This window comes from Macaca nemestrina, chromosome 20 (genome assembly GCF_043159975.1).
Source record: "Macaca nemestrina isolate mMacNem1 chromosome 20, mMacNem.hap1, whole genome shotgun sequence".
In the NCBI taxonomy this organism is placed as follows: domain Eukaryota; kingdom Metazoa; phylum Chordata; class Mammalia; order Primates; family Cercopithecidae; genus Macaca; species Macaca nemestrina.
This window is the reverse complement of record NC_092144.1, coordinates 14,480,108-14,496,541: the sequence shown is the minus strand read 5'-3', so window position 1 is coordinate 14,496,541 and position 16,434 is coordinate 14,480,108. Positions and strand designations below refer to the sequence as shown.

General features: G+C 51.9%; 1 protein-coding gene across 1 annotated transcript in view; it reads left to right on the top strand.

Moving 5' to 3' along the window:
* LOC105495784 (notch receptor 3) overlaps nucleotides 1-15,093 on the top strand; it is a 42,150-nt gene extending 27,057 nt beyond the window's left edge. Inside the window, exons 25-33 of the mRNA XM_011765589.3 lie at nucleotides 145-477; nucleotides 2,610-2,764; nucleotides 2,884-3,106; nucleotides 3,268-3,352; nucleotides 7,020-7,182; nucleotides 8,329-8,633; nucleotides 8,904-9,051; nucleotides 12,165-12,262; nucleotides 13,008-15,093. Coding sequence (XP_011763891.3) covers nucleotides 145-477; nucleotides 2,610-2,764; nucleotides 2,884-3,106; nucleotides 3,268-3,352; nucleotides 7,020-7,182; nucleotides 8,329-8,633; nucleotides 8,904-9,051; nucleotides 12,165-12,262; nucleotides 13,008-14,060 — 2,563 coding nt within the window. The 3' untranslated portion in view covers nucleotides 14,061-15,093. The remainder of the gene's footprint in view (nucleotides 1-144; nucleotides 478-2,609; nucleotides 2,765-2,883; nucleotides 3,107-3,267; nucleotides 3,353-7,019; nucleotides 7,183-8,328; nucleotides 8,634-8,903; nucleotides 9,052-12,164; nucleotides 12,263-13,007) is intronic.
* The last annotated feature ends 1,341 nt before the right edge of the window (nucleotides 15,094-16,434 follow it).

The window sequence follows — 16,434 nt, the reverse complement described above, 5'->3', positions numbered from 1 at the left end:
AAAGCCTGACATCGGTCCATACATTCCAGTCCCCTGTGCAAGCCTTATCTGGAGTCTTTGTGCTCTATGGTGTGAATGCATGGAGGGGGATCCTCTCTTCTGACCCCTGATCCCGCCCCTCTCTGCCTCACCCTTCCCCACCAGCCCGGTGTACGAGAAGTACTGCGCAGACCACTTTGCGGACGGCCGCTGCGACCAGGGCTGCAACACGGAGGAGTGCGGCTGGGATGGGCTGGACTGCGCCAGCGAGGTGCCGGCCCTGCTGGCCCGCGGCGTGCTGGTGCTCACAGTGCTGCTGCCGCCGGAGGAGCTACTGCGTTCCAGCGCCGACTTTCTGCAGCGACTCAGCGCCATCCTGCGCACCTCGCTGCGCTTCCGCCTGGACGCGCACGGCCAGGCCATGGTCTTCCCTTACCACCGGCCCAGTCCTGGCTCCGAACCCCGGGCCCGTCGGGAGCTGGCCCCCGAGGTGATCGGGTGAGTGATCCCACCTGGAAGAGCCGCCGTGGCTGGGGAGAGGAGAGATGCGGATGATCCAGGTCTTGTGTGTTTCATTTCACTTAATGCCTTTACCACCAGATGTCAGGAGCACCGCCTCCTGGCTGTGACGAGCAAAAAATGCCTCCAGATGGAGCTAGTGCTTCTGGGGTAGAATTGCCCAGGTCTCGCGCTGACTCCTGGGGAGGCAGGTTGCTAAATGGCTGAGCAGAGTGGTTAAAGACATGTGTAGGGTTTTTCTCTTCTTCTTCTTCTTTTTTTTTTTTTTTTTTTGAGACAGAGTCTCTCGCTGTCGCCCAGGCTGCCCGGCTCACTGCAACCTCCGCCTCCCGCGTCCAAGCAATTCTCTGCCTCAGCCTCCAGAGTAACTGGGATTACTGGCACCCGCCACCACGCCGGGCTAATTTTCTTCTTCTTAAAGACATGGAAGATAAAGCCGGGCACAATGGTGTATTTCTGTAGTCCCAGCTACATGGAGGATCGCTTGAGCCCAGGAATTCAAATCTAGCCTGGGCAACATAGCAAGACACCCATCTCTTTTTTTTTTTTTTTTTTTGAGACAGAGTGTCGCTCTGTCGCTGGGGCTGGAGTGCAGTGGCGTGATCTCAGCTCACTGCAAGCTCCGCCTCCCGGGTTCACGCCATTCTCCTGCCTCAGCCTCCCCAGTAGCTGGGACTACAGGCCCCCGCCACCATGCCCGGCTAGTTTTTTTTTTTTTGTATTTTTAGTAAGACGGGGTTTCACCGTGTTAGCCAGGATGGTCTCGATCTCCTGACCTCGCAATTCTCCCACCTCGGCCTCGGGACCAGCCTGACCAACATGGAGAAACTCTGTGTATACTAAAAATACAAAATTACTGGAGCGTGGTGGCGCATGCCTGTAATCCCAGCTACGCAAGAGACTGAGGCAGGAGAATCGCCTGAACCTGGGAGGCAGAGGTTGTGGTGAGCCGAGATCGCATTATTGCACTCCAGCCTGGGCAAGAAGAGTGAAACTCTATCTCAAAAAACAAAAAAACACACAAACTAACAAACAAACAACAATGCCCTGGCCAACACGGTGAAACCCCATCTCTACTAAAAATACAAAAATTAGCTGGGCATGGTAGCACCTGCCTGTAATTCCAGCTACTCGGGAGGCTGAGGCAGAGAATCACTTGAACCAGGGAGTCGGAGGTTGCAGTGAGCTGAGATTGCGCCACTGCTCTCCAGCCTGGCGACAGAGGGAGACTCCATCTCAAAAACAAAAAACAAAAAAACAAACAATGTCCATTAGCTGGGCGTAGTGGCCCAGGCCTGTAAACCCAGCACTTTGGGGAGGCTGAGGTAGGAGGATTGCTTGAGCCTAGGAGTTCAAGACTAGCCTGGGCAACATAGTGAGATCCAGTCTGTATCCCCCACGCCCCACACCAAAAAAAAAAAAAAAAAAAAAATTAACCAGGTATGGTGGCACATGCCTGTGATCCCAGCTCTTTGGGAGAATGAGGTGGAAAGATTGCTTGAGGCCGGGAGATCAAGGCTACAGTGAGCTGTGATTTCACCACTGTGCTCCAATCTGGGCGACAGAGTGAGGCTGTCTCAAAAAACAAAACAAAACAGAAAAAACGAACAAAAAAAAAACCGGCTGGGCATGGCAGCTCACACCTGTAATCCCAGCAGTTTGGGAGGCCAAGGCAGGAGGATCACCTGAGGTCAGGAGTTCAACACCAGCCTTGCCAACATGGTAAAACCCCATCTCTTCTAAAAATACAAAAAAATTAGCTGGGCGTGGTGGCGCATGCCTGTAATCCCAGCTACTCGGGAGGCTGAGGCAGGGGAATTGCTTGAATCCAGGAGGGGAAGTTGCAGTGAGCCCAGATAGCGCCACTGCACTCCAGCCTGGGTGCAACACCAAAAAACAATATCCACTGGATTCACGGCTCTGGGGGGACTGCTGACCACAGCAAGATACGTTTTGGGGGTGCAGTGGGGTTGGATGACAGGTGGTTGCAGGTGGGTCATGGAAACCTGTGGGTGAAGAGCCAGGCGCTGGGGAGGGAAGGTGGGACTTGGTGCCAGGGTGTGCATCAGGCAATTCTTGAACCCTCTGGTCCCTCCCTGCTGTCCCCGCAGGTCGGTAGTGATGCTGGAGATTGATAACCGGCTCTGCCTGCAGTCGCCTGAGAATGATCACTGCTTCCCCGATGCCCAGAGCGCTGCTGACTACCTGGGAGCGCTGTCAGCAGTGGAGCGCCTGGACTTCCCGTACCCACTGCGGGACGTGCGGGGTGCGACCCTGGCCTTGGGGAGGGGGTGGCGGGGACCAAGCTGGGGGCAGCCGAAGCCCCGCCCTGATGCCAAAGCCCCGCCCTCGACTGAAGCCCCGCCCCTTGCTTCCTACTCTTAGGGGAGCCGCTGGAGCCTCCAGAACCCAGCGTCCCGCTGCTGCCTCTGCTAGTGGCGGGTGCCGTCTTGCTGCTGGTCATCCTCGTCCTGGGCGTCATGGTGGCCCGGCGCAAGCGCGAGCACAGCACCCTCTGGTTCCCCGAGGGCTTCTCACTGCACAAGGACGTGGCCGCTGGTCACAAGGGCCGGCGGGAACCCGTGGGCCAAGATGCGCTGGGCATGAAGTGAGAACCCTGCTCACTCCCTGTCCCTGACTACGGGGACCTTGTGAGCCCTGGACCCCGCCTTGACCTGACTCATACCTCTGACCCCACCTCAAATCCTCCTTCCCAGCTGGACACCTCTAGTGTCCCCTCTCACATCCCCTCTTCCCATTGTCTGCCAGGAACATGGCCAAGGGTGAGAGCCTGATGGGGGAGGTGGCCACAGACTGGATGGACACAGAGTGCCCAGAGGCCAAGCGGCTGAAGGTACTGCCCCCTCTTCTGAGCTTTGCCCCCTCTTCTGGCCCCTCCCCTCAGGGTACTGGGTGGGGTCCCCAATGGATGATGGGTGTAATCAGGGGATGCCACCGCTGTCCCCGCCTCCCTAGCTCCAGAGAATAGTCACAGCTTTGCAATGCTGTTTTCTTTTTCTTTTTTTTTTTTTTTTGAGACAGAGTCTCACTCTGTCCCCCTTGCTGGAGTGCAGTGGCCGGATCTCAGCTCACTGCAAGCTCCGCCTCCCGGGTTCAGGCCATTCTCCTGCCTCAGCCTCCCGAGTAGCTGGGACTACAGGCGCCCGCCACCTCGCCCGGCTAGTTTTTTTGTATTTTTTAGTAGAAACGGGGTTTCACTGTGTTAGCCAGGATGGTCTCGATCTCCTGACCTCGTGATCCACCCATCTCGGCCTCCCAAAGTGCTGGGATTACAGGCTTGAGCCACCGCGCCCGGCCTGCAATGCTGTTTTCTTCTTAGTGTGGTTCTGTGACCTCAGAGGGAGGAGGAGATTTGCCACTGGGGCCCCAAGGGTCCCTCTGGGCAGGTGGAAAATCTTTCACTCCGTCCTGCCCCTCCCCAGCCAGGATCCTGGGTCCTGGCCAGCCTGCACTCTTTCTGAAGGTGTCCCCCAATCCCAGAGAGTGAGTCTGCCTTATCTCTGTCAGTTCCTATTTTGTCCAGCATGGGATTAGCCTGGAAGTGCTCTGAGCCAGTTCTTAGCACCATTTCATGCAGTCATGCCCTGGGTTCAGTATGAGTCAGCTGTGGCTGCCATTAAAAAATCCCACAGAGGGCCGGGCGCGGTGGCTCAAGCCTGTAATTCCAGCACTTTGGGAGGCCGAGGCGGGCGGATCACAAGGTCAGGAGATCGAGACCACAGTGAAACCCCGTCTCTACTAAAAATACAAAAAAAAATTAGCCGGGCGCGGTGGCGGGCGCCTGTAGTCCTAGCTACTCAGGAGGCTGAGGCAGGAGAATGGCGTGAACCCAGGAGGCGGAGCTTGCAGTGAGCCGAGATCGCGCCATTGCACTCCAGCCTGGGCAACAGCGTGAGACTCCGTCTCAAAAAAAAAAAAAAAAAAAAAAAAAAAAAAATCCCACAGAGGTGGATCACCTGAGGTCAGGAGTTCGAGACCAGCCTGACCAAAATGGTGAAACCGCATCTCTACTAAAAATACAAAAGATGAGCTGGGCATGGTGGTGGGTGCCTGTAATCCCAGCTACTTGGGAGGCTGAGGCAGGAGAGTCCCTTGAACCCGGCACTCCAGACTGGGCAACAAGAGCAAACTCCGTCTCAAAAAAAAACAAAAAAACAAAAAAAACTGCAGCATGGGTGACTCAAACAATAGAAATTTGTTTTTTCACGGTTCTGGAGGTTGGAAGTCTAAGCCCAAGGTGCCATCAGGGTTGGTTCCTGATGAGGGCTCTCTTCCTGGCTTGCAGATGGCTGCCTTCTCACTGTAGCCTCACATGGCCTTTCCTCTGTGTACACAGAGGAAAGAGAGAGAGAGAGAGATCTGGTACCCCATCCTCTTCTTGTAAGGATACCTGTCCTATTGGATTAGGGTCCCACATTTATAACCTCATATAACCTTAATTACCCCCTTAAAGGCCCTGTCTCACCAGGCTTGGTGGCTTGCACCTGTAATTTCAGCTACTTGGGAGGCTGAGGCAGAAGGATTGCTTGAGTCCAGGAGTTGGAGGCTGCAGTGAGCTATGATTGCACCACTGCACTCCAGCCTGGGTAACAGAGCAAGACTCTGTCTAAAAAAAAAAAGTCGTATCTCCAAATGCAGGCACATGGAAGTTTTATATATGATTTAGGGTTTTAGAGTATGATTTTTATTTTTATTTTTATTTTTTTGAGACCAGGTCTCACTCCGTTGCTGAGGCTGGAGTGCAGTGGCGTGATCTTGGCTCGCTGCAGCCTCCACCTTCCAGATTGAAGCGATTCTCCTGCCTCAGCCTCCCAAGTAGCTGGGATTATAGGCATGTTCTACCATGCCCGGCTAATTTTAGTATTTTTAGTAGAGACGGAGTTTCACCATGTTGGCCAGGTTGGTCTCAAACTCCTGACCTCAAGTGATCTGCCCGCCTCGGCCTCCCAAAGTGTTGGGATTACAGACGTGAACCACCATGCCTGGCCAGTGTATGATTTTTAGAAGGGGCACAATTCAGTCCATACAGACCCTTGCTAACATTACTGAGGCACCCACTGAATATCTCTAATGCACATGAAACATCTTATTTCATCTCTTTGAGGACCCTATAAAGTAGCTATTGACATATACTTCAATTTACAAACTCCCTTCTTCTGTCCATATTTTAATGTTGTGAAATGGAGGCATCTATTACAGTGGACAGATAAAAACATTTGCTCAACCCAGACTTTTCTCTCTTTCTCTCTTTCTTTCTTTCTTTTCGTTCTTTTTTTCTTTCTTTTCTTTCTTTCAGACGGAGTCTTGCTCTGTCGCTCTGGCTGGAGTGCAGTGGCGCGATCTCGGCTCACTGCAAGTTCCGCCTCCCGGGTTCATGCCATTCTCCTGCCTCAGCCTCCCGAGTAGCTGGGACTACAGGCATCTGCCACCACACCCGGCTAATTTTTTTGTGTGTTTTTAGTAGAGACGGGGTTTCACCGTATTAGCCAGGATAGTCTCGATCTCCTGACCTTGTGATCCGCCCGCCTCGGCCTCCCAAAGTGCTGAGATTAAAGGCGTGAGCCACCGCGCCCAGCCCAGACTTTTCTTTCTGCTTTCCCATCCCAAAGCAGGTATCAGAGGTATTAAAAGGGTGGCCCAATGTAATTGTGGTGATATCTTAGCATGGTGGAATGACTGCGTCATCCTGATTTTGCCAATGAGAAGCTCAGAGCTTTAATGTGACTTGCCCAGAGACTTCCATCTACTAAGGGGCGGGGTTGGAACTTGAACCTGGATCAGATACTATCCCAAGCTGCTTATACTGTGTGCTTATAGTGCCAGCTACTCGGGCAGCTGAGGTGGGAGGATCATTTGAGACCGGGAAGTTGAGGCTGCAGTGAGGTATGATTGCACCACTGCACTCCAGCCTGAGTGACACAGTGAGACTCAGTCTCTAAAAATATATATACGTAAATAACTAAAGCCATTTATTACTTAAAAAGACAAAAAAAAAAAAAAGAAAGAAAGAAAGAAATCTTGTGTCTTCCTTTTATTAGCATCCTGGGCTGTGGCACACATTGATTTCCTGTTAATCCCAGCACTTTGGGAGGCTGAGAGGGGCGGATCACTTGAGGTCAGGAGTTCGAGACCAGTCTGGCCAACATGGTGAAACCCCGTCTCTACTAAAAATACAAAAAATTAGCCAGACACGGTGGCATGTGCCTGTAATCCCAGCTACTCCGGAGGCTGAGGCAGGAGAATCACTTGAACCCGGGAGGCGGAGGTTGCAGTGAGCCGAGATCATGCCACTGCACTCCAGCCTGGGCGACAGAGCGAGACTCTGCCTCAAAAACAAACAAACAAACAAACAAAAAACCAAGCAGATGGTAATGATTTCCCAGGGCTCTGTGTGTATCTCCTAAAGAGAAACCTGTAGGAATGCTCAGCCCCATCCCTAGCAGCGGCTCTCCCCAGAGCCAAAGGGTGAGATCTGAGATTCCGGGTGCCTGCCCCTCCAGGTAGAGGAGCTGGGCATGGGGGCTGAGGAGGCTGTGGATTGCCGTCAGTGGACTCAACACCATCTGGTTGCTGCTGACATCCGCGTGGCACCAGCCATGGCGCTGACACCACCACAGGGCGACGCAGATGCTGATGGCATGGATGTCAATGTGCGTGGCCCAGGTCAGTGACAGTGCCCCTCCCAAAGGGATGCCCCTCACCCATCCTACCTGGAAGAGGTTATTTCTGAGTCTGTGTTTTGGGAAGAACTGGTGGAGTCTGTAAGCTTCTGTGAAGGGTGTGTGTTCAGCAACACTCTTGGTTGGAAGTGACAAAGGTCCAACTCAAGCTAGCTTAAGTAAAACAAGGGATTTATTGACTCATGTAACTAAAAGTGGCACATTTGGATCCAGGACTCATTTTTCCCCTCTCTACCCTTTGACTCCAATCTTATGAAATCTTCCTAATGTGCCAGCAGAAGTCTCAGGATGCATTCTGATTGGACAGACTAGGGTCACATGCTCATCCTTGAGCCAATCAGTATGACCAGGGGGCTGGAATATGCAAATTGACCAAGCCTGATTCCCTTACCTGCCCTTGAGCGGGCGAGGGTAGGAGGGGCAGCGGGGAGGTGTGTCTCTACCCAGGACTTGAGAATGGAGAACTGGATGCAAGTGGCTCCCTAAGAAAAACGAGGACAAGTGCTTATGTACAGTGTGTGCAGTGTAGCAGTCTATGTTGTTTGATCCTCTCAGATCCATCTTTGCTATGTTTCAGGGCATTCCTGCCTTAGCTTCATTTTGCTTTTGCTCCAAATGGCCTGTACTTGTGGCTCTCTTTTGAAGTCCCTCTGGCTACTGGGGCCTGAAGTGCCTGGGATTTTATGTCCCTGGGGGCAGCTCTTTTTTTTTTTTTCCTTTTAAAATACTGAAATGAATTGGCAGAAAGGGGCAGCTCCTAACCAGTGGATGCATGGTATGAGGGGGATAGTTTCTTTACCTTGAACTGGATTAGAACTCTGGAGTACAATGCATGTTCCAGAGTCCCTGTGCAGGATCAGGGTGGAATAACCCTTTGGGAATTTACTGGAGGTTGCACACTTGCTTGACTCCCAGAGTCCCTTGTCCTGTGTTCCACACCCTAGGAGTCATTCTGTGATAAATCACATGCCCACGAATCCTCATCCTGGGTGTGGGTGTGCAGACAGGAGGATCTGCCAATCCACATTCTTCCATGTGTCCTATTAGCTCCTAATGGGGTGCCCTTGATAACATTTCCTGGAAAAGGCCCTGTGTTTACCTTCCTGCCGACACACTCCTGTCCCCGCAGATGGCTTCACCCCACTAATGCTGGCTTCCTTCTGTGGGGGGGCCCTGGAGCCGATGCCAACTGAAGAGGATGAGGCAGATGACACATCAGCTAGCATCATCTCCGACCTAATCTGCCAGGGGGCTCAGCTTGGGGCACGGACTGACCGTACTGGCGAGACTGCTTTGCACCTGGCTGCCCGTTATGCCCGTGCTGACGCGGCCAAGCGGCTGCTGGATGCTGGGGCAGACACCAATGCCCAGGACCACTCAGGCCGCACTCCCCTGCACACAGCTGTCACAGCCGATGCCCAGGGTGTCTTCCAGGTGAGACAGGCACACCCTCTGGACTTCGGAGCTGGGGCAGGCTTTAGACTTACCTGGATTTGAGCCACAGTTCTGCCTTTCAGAGCTCATTTTTTCTCATTTGGAAAATGGGGATATATGGGAGTACAGTAGCTGTCAAGCAGCTGCTCTCTGAACCTCACCAATTTCAGGGGTTGGGGTGTGGGGGTTGGAGACTTCATGGGACTTAGGAGTGTTCTTGATTCCTCTGTTCCTGCCATGACTCCTCCTGCTGCATCCACTCTGTCCTAGATTCTCATCCGAAACCGCTCTACAGACTTGGATGCCCGCATGGCGGATGGCTCAACGGCACTGATCCTGGCGGCCCGCCTGGCAGTAGAGGGCATGGTGGAAGAGCTTATCGCCAGCCATGCCGACGTCAATGCTGTGGATGAGCTTGGTAGGTTGGCAGAGGAATCAAGTCTAGGCTGGGTTAGTGTCACCTGGGCCCCGAGGGTCATGTTGGTGCAAACTCATACCCATGTTGAGACCCAATCACTGAAGCTGATGCACACATAACCAGGCTTCATGAAGCCTGCAGGGTCATGCAGGGTCACCACTAGTCCTTAGGGTGCCTCAGGGATTAGGAAAAGGTGCCTTTCCCTGGACACTTCATTTTCACCTGCTTTGTTAGACAGACACACTCTACTTCCACCTGCTGGAAGTTATTATAATAAACCTGCACATCTGGCCATGTGTGGTGGCTCATGCCCGTGATCCCAACACTGGGAGGCAGAGGCAGGAGGATGGCTTGAGGCCAGGAGTTTGAGACCAGACTGGGCAACATAGTGGGTTCTACAAAAATTTTTTAAAAGATTAGCCACGTGCGGTGGTGCATACCTGTGGCCCTAACTACTCGGAACACTGAGGTGGGAAGGTCATTTGAGCCCAGGAGGTTGAGGCTGTGAGCCATGATTGTGCCACTGCACTCCAGCCTGGGGGACAGACTCTGTCTAAAAAAAAAAAAAAAAAAAAGTCTCCAGACATTGCCAAATGCCCTGGGGGCCGGGGTCGGGGAGTTTCTCCTGGTTGAGAACCATGGCTTCAGGGCAGGACTGGCCAATAGGACTTTCTGTGATGATGGAATTATTCTCTGCACTGTCCAATATGGTAGCCACTGGCCACATGTGGTGACTTGAAATGTTGCCGGGGCAAATGAAGAACTAAATGTTTTAGTTCATTTAATTCTTTTTCTCCTTGTGTTGCTTTTTTTTTTTTTTTCCTGAGACAGAGTCTCGCTCTTATTGCCTAGGCTGGAGTGCAATGGTGTGATCTTGGCTCACGGCTACCTCCACTACCCGGGTTCCAGTGATTCTCCTGTCTCAGCCTCCCAAGTGTCTGGGACTAGAGGCGCCCGCCACCATGCCTGGCTATTTTTTTTGTATTTTTAGTAGAGACAGGGTTTCGCAATGTTGGCCAGGCTGGCCTCGAACTCCTGACCTCAGGTGATCCACCTGCCTTGGCCTCCCAAAGTGCTGGGGTTACAGGCATGAGCCACTGTGCCCAGCCTTTAAAAAAAAAAAAAAAAAAAACCAGCCGGGCGCGGTGGCTCAAGCCTGTAATCCCAGCACTTTGGGAGGCCGAGACGGGCAGATCACCAGGTCAGGAGATCGAGACCATCCTGGCTAACCTGGTGAAACCCCGTCTCTACTAAAAAATACAAAAAACTAGCCAGGCAAGGTGGCGGGCGCCTGTAGTCCCAGCTACTCGGGAGGCTGAGGCAGGAGAATGGTGTAAACCCAGGAGGCGGAGCTTGCAGTGAGCTGAGATCTGGCCACTGCACTCCAGCCTGGGCAACAGAGCGAGACTCCGTCTCAAAAAAAACAAAAACAAAAAACAAAAAACAAAAAACAGCTTTACTGAGATATGATTCACATGCCATACAATTCACCCACTTAAAGTGTACAATTCAATAGCTCTTAGTATAATCAGAGTCGTACAACTATTACTACAATCAATTTTAGAACATTTCATCACCTGAAAAAGAAATTCTCACCACTTGGCCATCATCTTCCAAGCCCCTCATCTGTCCAACCCTGTGCAACCAGTGATTTGCTTTTTGTCTCCATGGATTTGCCTGTTCTGGACATTTCATATAAATGTAATCATATGATATGTGGTCATTTTTGTCTGCCTTTTTTTCAGTTAGCATTATGTTCTCAAGGTTCACCCATGTTGAAGCATAGTTCAGCTGAATAATACTCCATTGTATTGATGGACCTTTTTTTTTTTTTTTTTTAATTTTTAGAGATAGGGTATCACTCTGTCACTCAGGCTGGAGTTCAGTGGTGTGATTATGGCTCACTGCAGCCTCAAACTCCCAGGCTCAAGTGATCCTCCCATCCCACCCTCCTGAGTAGCTGGTATTACAGGTGTGTGCCAGCACACCTGGGTAATTCTCAAATTTTTTGTGGAGATGGGGTCTTACTTTGTTGCCCAGGCTGATCTCAAACTCCTGGCCTTAAGCAATGCTCCCACCTTGGCCTCCCAAAGTGTTGTGATTACAGGCGTGAGCCACTGTGCCTGGCCAGAAGTTTCCATTTTGATCATGTCCAATTTATCTATTTTGTAGTTGTTATTGTTATTTGTGGTTTTGGTGTCACATCTAAGAATCTTGGCCTAATTCAAGGTCATGAAGATTTACTCTTTATGTTTTCTTCTAGATGTTTAGTTATATAGTTGGAGCTCTTATATTTAGGTTTCTGATCCATTTTGAGTGAATTTTTGTATAAAGTGTGAGGTAGGGGTCCAACTTCATTCTTTGGATGTGAATATTCAGTTGTTCCAGCACCATTAGTTGAGAAGACCATTCTTTCCCCATCGAATGGTCCTGGCACCTATTTTATTAGATTTAAATCTAAAGAACCACATGTAGGTTGGGCACAGTGGCTCATGCCTGTAATCCCAGTACTTTGGGAGGCCAAGGCTGGTGGATCACTTGAGGTTAGGAGTTTGAGACCAGTTTGGGCTCAAATATGGTTCCACATAGTGGAACTCTATCTCTATCAAAAATACAAAAAAATAGCTGGGCATAGTGGTACATGCCTGTAGTAGGGAGGCTGAGGAGGGAAAATTGCTTGAGCCCAGAAGGTGGAGGTTGCAGTGAACTAAGATTGTGCCAATGGACTCCAGCCTGGGTGACAGAACAAGACACTGCTTCAAAAATAAATAAATGGATAAATAAGAACCATATGTGACTGGCTACTGTATTGGACATCACAACCCTAGGTTCAACTGAAGGAGGTCCACACAGCACCCCCTGTGTATAGACAGTCATACACGTGCGCGCACGCGCGCGCGCACACACACACACACACACAGTACTTCCCCATTGCACAGAAAGAGTCATTTTGCAGATTTGCACATACATGGATCCAGAAACAAGTACTTGGATATTCATGGCAAGCCTGCCTCCTCTACCCCTAGGCCACATTCTAGACAATTTCTGCTTTCCTGACATGGGGGCCCCAGGAGAGGAGCCTGGTCCTGACCTCTCTCCCCTTCATCCTCCAGGGAAATCAGCCTTACACTGGGCTGCAGCTGTGAACAACGTGGAAGCCACTTTGGCCCTGCTCAAAAATGGAGCCAATAAGGACATGCAGGATAGCAAGGTGAGCCCCAGCCCTTGGTCCACCGGGGGTCAGCACTGGCACAGCGCCACTGCACTGCAGCCTGGGCATCAGAGTGAGACTCTGTCTCAAAAAATAAAACAAAACAAAACCCCAAACATTGCATTAAAATATAATTTACTTTGGTAACTAAAGTTTTTGGTGGCCCCTTAAATTTTGTGCCTAATGGCTGGGTGTGGTGGTTCACGCCTATAATCCCAGCACTTTGGGAGGTCGAGATGGGTGGAATACTTGAGGTCAGGAGTTCGAGACAGCCTGGCCAACGTAGTAAACCCCTGTCTCTACTAAAAATACAAAAATTAGCTGGGTGTGGTGGTGCACACCTGTAATCCCGGCTGCTCAGGAGGCTGACGGAGGAGAATCGCTTGAACCCGGAAGGCTGAGGTTGCAGTGAACCGAGATGGCGCCACTGCCCTCCAGCCTGGGCGACACAGCGAGACTCTGTCAAAAAAAAAAAAAAAAAAAAAAAGGTTATGCCTAAGGTGAGTACCTCGCTTAACTCACCCAGTCCTGGCCTTGACCCCTGGCACTTAGTAGGTGATGGATGAATGTGGTTTAGAGGAAAGAACTTTGTCCAGGCTCCCCCAGCGCAGCCGGGATTTAACCCAGCCAGGTCTGTCAAGCTCCAGTGTGCAAACTCATAGCTCTCGGGCTCCCCCAAGAGGCTGGAAGACTTTGCTACTCTTAACCGGGGTTTTGCTGACCTCTGTGGGTTCTGGCCCCCCAGGAAGAGACCCCTCTGTTCCTGGCCGCCCGCGAGGGCAGCTACGAGGCTGCCAAGCTGCTGTTGGACCACTTTGCCAACCGTGAGATCACCGACCACTTGGACAGGCTGCCGCGGGATGTAGCCCAGGAGAGACTGCACCAGGACATCGTGCGCTTGCTGGATCAACCCAGTGGGCCCCGCAGCCCCCCTGGTACCCACGGCCTGGGGCCTCTGCTCTGTCCTCCAGGGGCCTTCCTCCCCGGCCTCAAAGCGACACAGTCGGGGTCCAAGAAGAGCAGGAGGCCCCCTGGGAAGGCGGGGCTGGGGCCGCAGGGGCCCCGGGGGCGGGGCAAGAAGCTGACGCTGGCCTGCCCGGGCCCCCTGGCTGACAGCTCGGTCACACTGTCGCCCGTGGACTCGCTGGACTCCCCGCGGCCTTTCGGTGGGCCCCCTGCTTCCCCTGGTGGCTTCCCCCTTGAGGGGCCCTATGCAGCTGCCACTGCCACTGCAGTGTCTCTGGCACAGCTTGGTGGCCCAGGCCGGGCGGGTCTAGGTCGCCAGCCCCCTGGAGGATGTGTACTCAGCCTGGGCCTGCTGAACCCTGTGGCTGTCCCCCTCGACTGGGCCCGGCTGCCCCCACCTGCCCCGCCAGGCCCCTCATTCCTGCTGCCACTGGCTCCGGGACCCCAGCTGCTCAACCCAGGGACCCCCGTCTCCCCACAGGAGCGGCCCCCGCCTTACCTGGCAGTCCCAGGACATGGCGAGGAGTACCCGGCGGCTGGGGCACACAGCAGCCCCCCAAAGGCCCGCTTCCTGCGGGTTCCCAGTGAGCACCCTTACCTGACCCCATCCCCTGAATCCCCTGAGCACTGGGCCAGCCCCTCACCACCCTCCCTCTCAGACTGGTCCGAATCCACGCCCAGCCCAGCCACTGCCACCGGGGCCATGGCCACCGCCACTGGGGCACTGCCTGCCCAGCCACTTCCCTTGTCTGTTCCCAGCTCCCTTGCTCAGGCCCAGACCCAGCTGGGGCCCCAGCCGGAAGTCACTCCCAAGAGGCAAGTGTTGGCCTGAGATGCTCGTCAGTTCTTAGATCTTGGGGGTGCTAAAGAGACCCCTGTCCTGCCTCCTTTCTTTCTCTGTCTCTTCCTTCCTTTTAGTCTTTTTCATCTTCTTCTCTCTTCACCAGCCCTCCTGCATCCTTGCCTTGCAGTGTGACCAAGATAGGTCATCAGCCCAGGGCTTCAGTCTTCCTTTATTTATAATGGGTAGGGGCTACCACCCGCCCTCTCAGTCTTGTGAAGAGTCTGGGATCTCCTTCCTCCCCACTTCTCTTTTCCTTCATTCTTTTCTCTCTCCTTCTGGCCTCTCATTTCCTTACATTCTGACATGAATGAATTATTATTATTTTTCTTTTTCTTTTTTTTTTTTACATTTTGTATAGAAACAAATTCATTTAAACAAACTTATTATTATTATTTTTTACAAAATATATATATGGAGATGCTCCCTCCCCCTGGGAACCCCCCAGTGCCCCCGTGGGGCTGAGTCTGTGGGCCCATTTCGGCCAAGCTGGATTCTGTGTACCTAGTATACAGGCATGACTGGGATCCATGTACTGAGTACACGACCCAGGTATGTACCAAGGAGGCACCCTTGGGCACACCCACTGGGGCCAGGGGTTGGGGGAGAGTTGGGAGCCTCCTCCCCACCCCACCTCCCTCACTTCACTGCATTCCAGATGGGACGTGTTCCATAGCCTTGCTGGGGAAGGGCCCACTGCCAACTCCCTCTGCCCCAGCCCCACCCTTGGCCACCTCCCTTTGGGAACTAGGGGGCTGCTGGTGGGAAATGGGAGCCAGGGGAGATGTGTGCATTCCTTTGTCTCCCTGTAAATGTGGGACTACAAGAAGAGGAGGAGCTGCCTGAGTGGTACTTCCTCTTCCTGGTAATCCCCTGGCCCAGCCTCATGGCAGAATATAAGTATTTTTAGGCTATTTTTGTAATATGGCTTCTGGTCACGATCCCTGTGTAGCTGAATTCCCAAACCCTGCATTGTACAGCCCCCACTCCCCTCACCACCTAATAAAGGAATAGTTAACACTCAGTGTTGTTGGTCTGTGTCTAGGTAAGGTGGGGAGTGGTGGCAGTGGGACTTCTATCTCCCCCACCCAGCGCTAACTTGAGCTCCCATCTTGGGGTAAATACATTTGACTTGCCAGTCTACTTATGCTTCCTCTTTTGGCAGATGACTACCGACTGGATCAGTGGTGGTCACCTGACTTAAGTTGAGCCAATCAGATTCTTTTGCTCAAGAACCTTCTTTAATGGAGAGGCTAAGAAACTGGTCAGTTGGTGGAGCTCTTAAGGTCACAATTAGATTTAGAAATATCAGTGGCCAATTTGAGGTGGTGGGCAAACAGATGAGCAAAGAGGGCAGAAGAATGAAGCTAATATTCAGGGAGAATCAGAAATGAGAGCTCAAATGACCCTTTGAGGGCTGGGGGGTTTCTCTCAGCTCCCAATGCAGTATCAATTCCAGTTAAATGAGTGTTCATTCCACTGAGATCAACAGGCATTTGTTAATTGCTTTCTAAGTGTCTGATGATGGTTCTACATGAATTTCACTTTTACTTCATGCTCCTTTGGGTTTTGGAGATAACCTTGGACCCATGTAATAAATACTTCTTTACTTGTGCCAGCTTCGGTGGGTTTCTGTTTCTCACAACCAATCATGCTCCAAGACAAGGTTCGGTTTACACTGGTGTCTTCAGGAAAGGAGGATAGGATTTAGTGTTCGTTGATTCTGTCAGTTGGAGTGCTCCTGGTTGCAAATGACACAAAAGCCTCCTGGCTTAAACAAGAAAGGGGTTTATTAGCTCATATAAATTAAAAGGACCAACTTCAGGGAAGATTTGATCTAGTGGTTCAAATGTAGTCAACAATGGCTCAGTTTCTCTTCATCTCTACAACTTTCTCTGGGCATCAGTTTCATCTACATCCTCCACATGGCACCCAGTACAACCTCTCTTCCCTACATCACACAGCTCCAGCCCTCTCTCTGTGTTATCAAAATAGGTGCCATATTGCTCTTTCCAGGGGAGAGAGAAACTTCTAGTATTTTACTTTTATTTACTTTCTTCCTGTTTTTTTGAGATAGAGTCTTGTTCTTATCACCCAGGCTGGAGTGCAATGGCACAATCTCGGCTCACTGCAACCCCCGCCTCCTGGGTTCAAGCAATTCTCCTGCCTCAGCCTCCTGAGTAGCTGGGATTACAGGTGCCCGCTTCCATGTCTGGCTAATGTTTGTATTTTTAGTAGAGACAGGATTTCACCATGTTGGCCAGGCTGGTCTCACACTCCTGACCTCAGATGATCCGTCCACCTTGGCCTCCCAAAGTGCTGAGATTACAGGCATGAGTCACTGCACTCGACCTTGTAGTTGATT